We start from the raw sequence: 8,753 nt of genomic DNA, 5'->3' as shown, positions 1-8,753 counted from the left end.
ATTAAGCATAACTAGTAGTAATTAATTAAACCTAAAATTAATTAAAGCTGCCTAATATTTTAAATAAATCACGGGTTTAAAAGTATATTATAAGCCTGGTAAAATATATATTATACTAAATACCTTATCTTACTTGCTATTTTATATAAAAAATAAGGTAAAAAATTTACTAGGAGAAATCTTTACCTGGCACGTGTTATAAGTAAAACTATTAAATAAGTTTAAAAAAAAGGCTAAAAATAATTACACAGGAAACCCGCGATAGTCTAAGGTAGTAAAAATCTTAAAAATAAATAAAAGTTTAAAGTGCCCTGTAAAGCTTTTATTTAAAATACTAAAGGGTATTTTATATATAAAACTAAAAGGTAAGCTAGTAATTTCTAATATTTTACATAGTAAGGTCCTGTAAATTATATATAATTTAAATAAATATTTAGGCGTGAATAAAATACTAAAACTACTAGGGGGTATTATAATAAACTATATAAGTTATTAAGTTAAATAATATATTAAGTACTATTTAGACTGCCTTATAAAAAAAACTAAAAGGTATAAATTATATAAAGCACTGTAACCTATCCTAGTAATACCTAAGCTATTTAAAATAATATTAATTAATTTAATTTTAGTGTTACTAGATAATAGCTAGTTTAATATAATTATATTAGTTATAAATTATTTTTTGCGCTGTATAATAGCTATCCTAGGTTATAATAACTAGTTTATAAAATAATAGGCTAATATATTATTAAAATACTTATAATTAGGAAATTAGGGGCTACCATTATATATTATTTTAAATTATAATATTAAGTTTTTTTTAAATATATGGTTAAAAATTTTTATATATTTTAGTATAAAAGGTTTATTTACCACGGCCTGGTATTCTTAGGGTAATAAAGCTACTAAAATTAATAATTAAATAATTAAAGCTTACCTATAATATGCTATTACAGGCCTTAAGTTTAATATTAAGTAGTTAAATATATTACCCTATTTTTAAATTATTTATAATAGTACTAGGCACGTGACTATAAATAAGACTTTTTAGTATTTTATGTACGGCATAAACCTATATTTTTTAATAAATATTAGCCTATAGCTAAAAAGGGTTAAATAGTTTTTTATAGCTTGTAAAATAGTAATAAATATTATAAAACTAGTATAAATATTAATAAAAAAGTAGTATAATAAACACCATGTTTTTATATTTTTTATAATTAGTAACTTAGTATACCTCCGCCTTTATAAAGAATATTTAATTAAAAATATACTAAATAAGAAGTTATTAAACTAGTATAGCAGCCTTTTTAAGGTACTAAAGCGTGTTAAATTACTTGCTTATTAATTAAATTTTCTGGCTAAGTGGCTACTATACCTTATGATTTTAGTAATATACTTAAAAAAGGCTCTGGTTAGTAAAGACCCATTTTAATATAAAAAAGGGTTAAATAACCTAGTAAGTGGTAGTACCTTAAATATAATAAAAAATTAGCTAAAAAAATTAGGAAAATAGTAACGCGGCTGTCCGCGTAAATTAAAAAAAAAAGGTAAATAATATAAGTATAAATTAAAAATAATAATTATAAAAAAAAAGCAAAGCACGGAGGAACTAAATACCTAGTAAAATATATTAAATAATTAAATTATTATAACTATTAGTACTATAAATCCTAGCTATAAAACGCCATAAATTTAGTAAAGAAGTTTAAAAAGCAGTATATAATAAATATTATAAAAAAAAGGTAAGATATTAAAAAAAGATTTTTTTATTTTAAAAGTGCATATATTATCTTAAGTTTTTTATTTTAAGTTTTATAAATCTTTTTTTTTATATAGTATTTAGGCAGCTGGCATTAGTATTATTTTACCTATAATTATTTCCCTTTTTATTATTTACTTTTTTATTTTACTTATAATTATCCTTTTTTTTTATATTTCTTTCTTTTAACAGCTTTTTTATATTTAAAGCGTGTTTTATTATTTTTTTTATTACTATATACTAGGGTAATTCTCCTAGTATTTTTTTTTTACTCGCGGTTTTAAGAGTTAGCCTTACCTTATTTTAAATATAACCTTTTACTATTAACTTTTACCCCGCACTTCCACCTTACCTAAATAATTAAAAATTTAAGCTAAATAAGTAATTAAGCCTTATAAATACATAAGAGGCATAGCTTTTTTTTTCCCTTAAAACTATATATAAATATAAATTTTAAGTTAGGCTAAAAAAAAAATTATTTTAAGTAAAATACCTTAAAAAAAAAAGCCTAAGGTAATATAGTATAAAAAGCTAGCCCCCTTTTTATTAATTATTATGCTATTTTTAATATATAAAATAATACTAAGCAAAGCTAATATTAAAAAACTAAAATATATAAAACTAAACTTAATACCTTTACCTAAGTATATATCTTATTTTTTAATTACATGGTAAGTTAGCTACATGCTTGGTTTTACTAGAACTCCCGTAGTTTTTAGTAAAAATAATTAAGTAAATTATATTACTAATATATATATAGTAGTAATAATAATACTTAAAAACTTTAAAATAAATAGCTACTAGTTATTAAACCAAGCCAGGCTAGGTATAATTAAAAAAAATTATTATATTAAATATTTAAAAAAAAAATTTTAAAAGATAGCGCTGGAGCTAGCAAAGGTAAACCTAAATATATTATAAATAATATATTAAAAAATAGTTAAATAAATTACTAAGTAGCAAGTAAAAAGGTATATAAAAAAAGTAAACCTACTTATTAAACTATAAAAAAAAGTAAAGGTTAATATTATATTACTAAAAATCTTTCCTAAAATACTAACACGCGCTAATATAAATAAGTTATATACTATTTAGTTTTAAAAGGCATGGGATAAAAAAGCCGCCACTATAAAATTAATAAAATACCTAAATTTTAGGAACTAGTTTACTAGCATACTTTATTTTAGCCTAAAAAAAATATTTTATAAGTATAATATATTAAAGGGCAGAGCTAACTAGGCTTAATATAATATTAAAGTTTATATTACTAACTACTAGTAAATAATTATAAAAATAAAGGGTATTATTTAGCAGTGCTTGCAGGAAATTTACTATAAAATAAATTATACCTTACTAAACCTTATAAATACCATAAGGATTATATAAAACCTTTTTAATAATTTTAAAAGCGCTGGTAATTTTAGACTTTTTAGCCCCCCTGGTCCTGGGCTTTTTGGTCTTAATTTTAGCGCTGGTAATTTTTTTAGCGTACCAGGCTAATAAAACACGCCTTAAAATAATACTTAGTTTAAGTATTTAAACACTTTAGTAGTATTATAATAGCTAGGCAACTAGTTAGCTATTTTTAATATATACTTAGTATTTTTTATAGTTGCATGTTATTAAATTATAGGAAACCTAGTAAATTTTTTAATAGTTTATTTAATAAGCTTTGCTATAACTTAAAAATTATATATTATTAATATTTATAATATAATTAGCCTACTAACACCTAAAAACCTAAAAAAAAAAGTAAAACTAAATTATTATTTAATTACCCTGCGCGGCCTATATAAGAAACACTATTTAAACTTTATATAAAAAAATATTAAGGCTAGTTATTTTTAGGAATAGGCTTTTAAAGTAATTATTAACTATATTAAAAATATGTTAAAATATTTATTTAAAATAATATTTATAAATAATATAGCAAAGCTTTTTATAGCTTTAAAAATATTTTATATTAATTATTTAAAAAATATATAAAGTAAGATTTTTAACCTAGTATCCTATAATATAAAGGTATAGATTATATATAAGTACTTTACCACCTACCTTAAATATAAAAAAAAAAATAAGCTAGTCTATAGCTAGCCTTTTTATACTATACTTTAAAGGCTATTTTATGCCCATGTAATACCCTATCTTTACTTTATTTTATTTTTATTTATATTTATATTACGCTTTAATAATACACCTACTTTAAATACTATAATACCCTATTTTTCTATACTTTTTTAACACTTTTACATTCCTTAACACTATTTTATATTTTCTTATTAAGCTTAACTTTAGTTACTAGCTGCTTTACAGTGTTTTTTTTAGTTTTTAGTTTATATTAAGCTTTACTTTATTACTAAAAAATCTTTTTTTTTTATTTATTAGGCTTTTTTAACTTTTATTTTATAATATTATTTTTTTTATTTATTAAGCGTAGCTTTAACTTAGCATTTAGCTCTTTTTTCTTATTATACGCTATACTTTTTAACAGGGGGGATATATAGCTATATACAGGCCATATTTTAGGTATACAGGTTCTGCCTTATATTACCGCCCTGTTATATAACATAAAGATATTTTAACCGCTCTACAGCTTACTTAAAAATCAAGACTCTTTTTATTTGCATACGGTGCAATCTGCTACCACATTTAATAATAATTTAGTAAATTATATTAAATATTTTATTAGTATATTTTATTAAATATAAGAATTTTATAACTTTAGTATAGATTTTATAGCTAACTTAGCCTAAAAGCTAATTAGTAATAAGTATTAAGTAATTTTTTTATTATTTTTAATATAGCCTATTCTTGGGAGGCCTGGTAAGTAAAAAATTAATTAATTAAAAAAAGCATAGGGCTTATAAATATTTTTTTACTTAATTAAATTATTTATTATAATTAGTTTAGCCTAAAAATTTAATTTTAAGTAAGTATATAATAATAGGAACCATGGCCTTAAATAAATAATATTTATAATATACTTATTTAAGCAAGGGATTAAGGGGATTTATTAATTAAGTTATTTATTAAGGTATTTTTATAATAGGATTAGGTATTCCTATAATAAAAATAGCTTATTAAAGCTTAGTTATATTAAATATTAAGTTTTAATTAATTAAAAAATTATAGTTTTATTAATTTATAAATAGTAGGTATTAAAAATTATACTTTAAAAAAGTAAAAAAAGTATATAATAATACTTATTATAAGCTTTAAAGCTTATAAAAGCACTTAAAAAAGTTTTAAATAATATTTTAAAATAGTTAAAAAAGTTTAAGGGCTTATAACTTAATAACTAGCTAATAATATTACTTATAGTAAACCTTTAAATTATTTATATATAACAAGCAGTAAATTATAAAAAAACCTTAACCATCACGTGCTGCGCTAGTCCTAATTAGGATAGGCGCGTCCCGGGCGCCGGCCCTCCGGGCGTCCGACAACCGCCTTTGAGTCGTGATCTGAGTCCTGACATGGCGGATGGGCCGCGGGCCGCAACAGTTGAGCTCCACGCATAATCCAGACTCCACCATTTTCACCCCAAACCCCTTAGTTGAGGGCCCCCTACTTGTGAACGGCTGATAAGCGCAGCCTTAATGGCTTTCACGGAATGCCTTTGACTTTTCTAATATAGCCATCTGCGCTGGGAACCTGGCAGTCTCCTGCCGCGTGGACGCCATCGTCACCGCCGAAGCTGGATTTCGCCTTAAACACGGCAGCTAAGACACAGATTATGCTTGCTACACTATCATCTCCTTTTCACTTCCAACTGACCTCTTATTCGCAATGCCCGACGTCAACGGGTTTCACGACAACACCGAGAAGCGACCTGTCGACTCCGATTCCGCCGCACCGGTGGTAGAAGCCGGTGCGCCATCGCAGACCGATCCCCAATCCGTGCCCGACAAGGCGATTCAAACCACCGAGACGAAGGATATACCTCATGAAAATACTGGGACTGTTCGATGTACCGTCGAAAATGGCTGTCATGAGCATCGGGTATCCGGCGCGGACGCGAAAAGTGGCCACTTCTCGGTAGCGCCAGAGAAGGCCCTCGGTTTTGTGATTCAACACACCGAAGAGGATTCGGTTGCCGAGGCTGGCTCAAAACATCGCACACTGCATCGTACGTCCCTGGTGGATGTGCTGGAGGACGCTGAAGCTACTGCTGCCCTACATCGATGGGCCCGAGAACCGTCATCCGTCGCGAACAAGGACAAGGATCGTGATCGAATTCTCAAGCTTTCCGAAGCCAAGATACAGGAGCTTACCTCGTCCCCGCAGTCCATTCCATATCGCGCGGTCTCGGATTGGAATAAAGAGTCGAGCCGAAAGGTGACATATTCTGATGGGCCATCTCCGTTGCTTCCACCGATGGAGTCGGAGGTTTCAAACCTTTCACCGGTTGAACCCAAAGCCTCGTTCGACGAGATCCCAGCATTTCAACATAAAGACTCTTTCAATAACGGGGATGGGCTGAATGGGTTAGGTCTAAAAACGCCGTCCACTCGGACCCGTCCGCATATGAGCCGCGCTGTGTCGACTCCTCAATCCACACGGAAACAGACATTGCCAGGAAACAACAATGAACGCTTGACGCAAACTTGGACGTCTCGTCATAGGCATGAGCGCCCTTCAGTTGGCCGGGAGGCTGAACCGAAGAATCTCAGAAGTCCTCCCCCGCCTCTGGACCAAGCCGTACCATCTCCATCACAAAACATTCCTCTTCCACCAATATCCATTCCTACCTACCTACAACTGGAGCTTGCTTCGGGAAATCCTTCTCCACTGTACATACATCGACCCTCCATGAATGACTTCCCATATGAGTCGGCTCGCGTCAAGCTAGAGCGACTGGTCAACTTTCTAGTGCTTCCACCAGCACTAGAGCAGGTGCTGTGGTTTGGAATCTTGGCGTGCCTAGACGCATGGCTATACTCTTTCACAATCTTACCTCTCCGTTTTATCAAAGCGGTATATATACTCTTCGAATCCTGGGCACGGAATTTGGCTGCAGAGAGTCGATATCTGGCCCACTTTGTCAGGAATGGCGTGGGGCGGGTTTGGCGGCGGCGGAATCGGAAGCCTTCAATGTCATCGACGGCCCACACGCCGTCAATCGAACATGATACCAATCCCATTAGGCCGGAGCCACGTCGGCGGCACCGCTCTGATACCTACCGACACCGCAGGCAGAGGTCCACCCCCTCGGCCCTGCTTCCGGACGACAAGGCCGACATCCTCAAGGGGCTGCTGATGGTTACCACTTGCACTATCCTCATGTACTTCGACGCAAGTCGTATGTATCATTGGATCCGAGGCCAAGCAGCCATCAAGCTATACGTCATATACAATGTGCTTGAAGTCAGTGACCGTCTCTTTGCCGCTATCGGTCAAGACGTCCTAGAGTGCCTATTCTCTCGTGAGGCGCTAGAGCGTCGTCCAGATGGACGCAGCAAGATATTTCGGCCATTTGGACTTTTCCTGTCGGCGCTGGCGTATACGGTCATTCACTCCACAGCTCTCTTCTACCAGGTCATGACACTGAATGTGGCCGTCAACTCATACTCTAATGCCCTGATCACCTTACTACTATCAAACCAATTTGTGGAGATCAAAGGCTCTGTATTCAAGAAGTTTGAAAAGGAGAATCTCTTCCAGCTCACTTGTGCGGATGTGGTAGAGCGATTTCAGCTTTGGCTCATGCTTACAATCATTGCGTCACGGAACATGGTCGAGACCGGCGCTTTCAGCTTTGGGGGCAGTTTACTCAGTACAAGCGTGAGTGGTACGTCTGCTGCAACAAATAGCACGCCGCTGTCAACACCTCCAAAGTCGTCGACTTCGATTCTTCCGCAAGCGTTCACTTTCGTTCCGTCGTCCCTGATGGCGTCCTTTAGCCATGTCAATTCGTTCCTTCCGGCGCTGGCCCAAGTACTTGGTCCATTCTTGATCGTTCTCGGCTCGGAAATGTTTGTGGACTGGTTGAAGCATGCATACATTGGTAAATTCAACAACACTCGACCCGCGATCTACGGCCGGTTCCTAGACATTCTCGCAAAGGACTATTACACAAACGCCTTCGGCGATCAAAACTTGATGCGCCGTCTCGGACTTCCAATTATTCCACTGTCATGTTTGTTCTTCCGCGTCTCTGTACAAACGTATCAAATGTTTCTGGCTGCATTACTCCCCCACTCTCCACCGTTGTCGCCCTCTTCATCGACTGCAGTCGAGACCACAACTCTTGCAGCCATACACAGCCAGTACGTACCGGCAGGCCCGGTACCCTCGCCACCGCCGATTACCTTAGGAACGATTTTCCCTGCAACAGCAGCGCACGCCGAAGCATGGTTTCGCCGGGCGCTTGCCAATGCAATGCCATCGCCCGCTCATTATGTCTACATCCTGACAATTGTCCTGGTTCTCACCGGATTCGTCATCCTGCTTGTTTGCAAGCTCTTTCTCGGCATGCTTCTTCTGACCTGCGCACGATCCCGCTATAGGTCGATGAAGCAGCGGGAGGCGGAACACGCAGCCGCAGCCGCAGCCGCAGCTTCCTCATCCGCTCCACCCAATGCCCCAGAAAGTCACGGGGCTTTACGTGCGCGCGACTACGTAGTAGATGGTGCGCGACGTGTTGGCGGCTGGGGGACAGTGGAGGTCAACGAAGACAGCCGGCGGTGGATATACCTTGATGATCCGGATAGCCTACGCAAGCTGAAAGAGAAGGAGAAGGCGAGCCAGAAGGCAAGGGCCGCACACGGCGATGATCTGCATTTGGACCACGTCCAGCGGTATGAGATGGCTGCGAAGCGGATCTGGTGATTGGATATCACCTTGTATAAAGCACTTGTAACTTAGCGACTTGTCTCCTAATGATTACTATAGATATGTAGTGTATATAACGATTGCAATGACCCTTGCCCCCAGTCGGCATCGTGAGCCCTCTTTTCTGATATATGCGTGAACCTCTTCCCTGCCAATG

At 34.1% G+C, this 8,753-nt stretch overlaps 1 protein-coding gene across 1 annotated transcript; it reads left to right on the top strand.

Moving 5' to 3' along the window:
- Nucleotides 1–5,551: 5,551 nt before the first annotated feature.
- DSM5745_04756 (TAPT1 family protein) lies at nucleotides 5,552–8,593 on the top strand (the record flags this gene model as incomplete). The annotated part of the gene is made up of 1 exon (XM_026746772.1): nucleotides 5,552–8,593. One exon carries the CDS (start codon nucleotides 5,552–5,554, stop codon nucleotides 8,591–8,593), a length of 3,042 nt encoding a protein of 1,013 aa, XP_026604252.1.
- Between the last annotated feature and the right edge of the window lie 160 nt (nucleotides 8,594–8,753).

The sequence above is a fragment of the Aspergillus mulundensis genome, assembly GCF_003369625.1.
Source record: "Aspergillus mulundensis strain DSM 5745 chromosome Unknown scaffold_4, whole genome shotgun sequence".
NCBI classification, from domain to species: Eukaryota; Fungi; Ascomycota; class Eurotiomycetes; order Eurotiales; family Aspergillaceae; genus Aspergillus; species Aspergillus mulundensis.
This window is presented reverse-complemented; position numbering and strand designations above follow the sequence as displayed.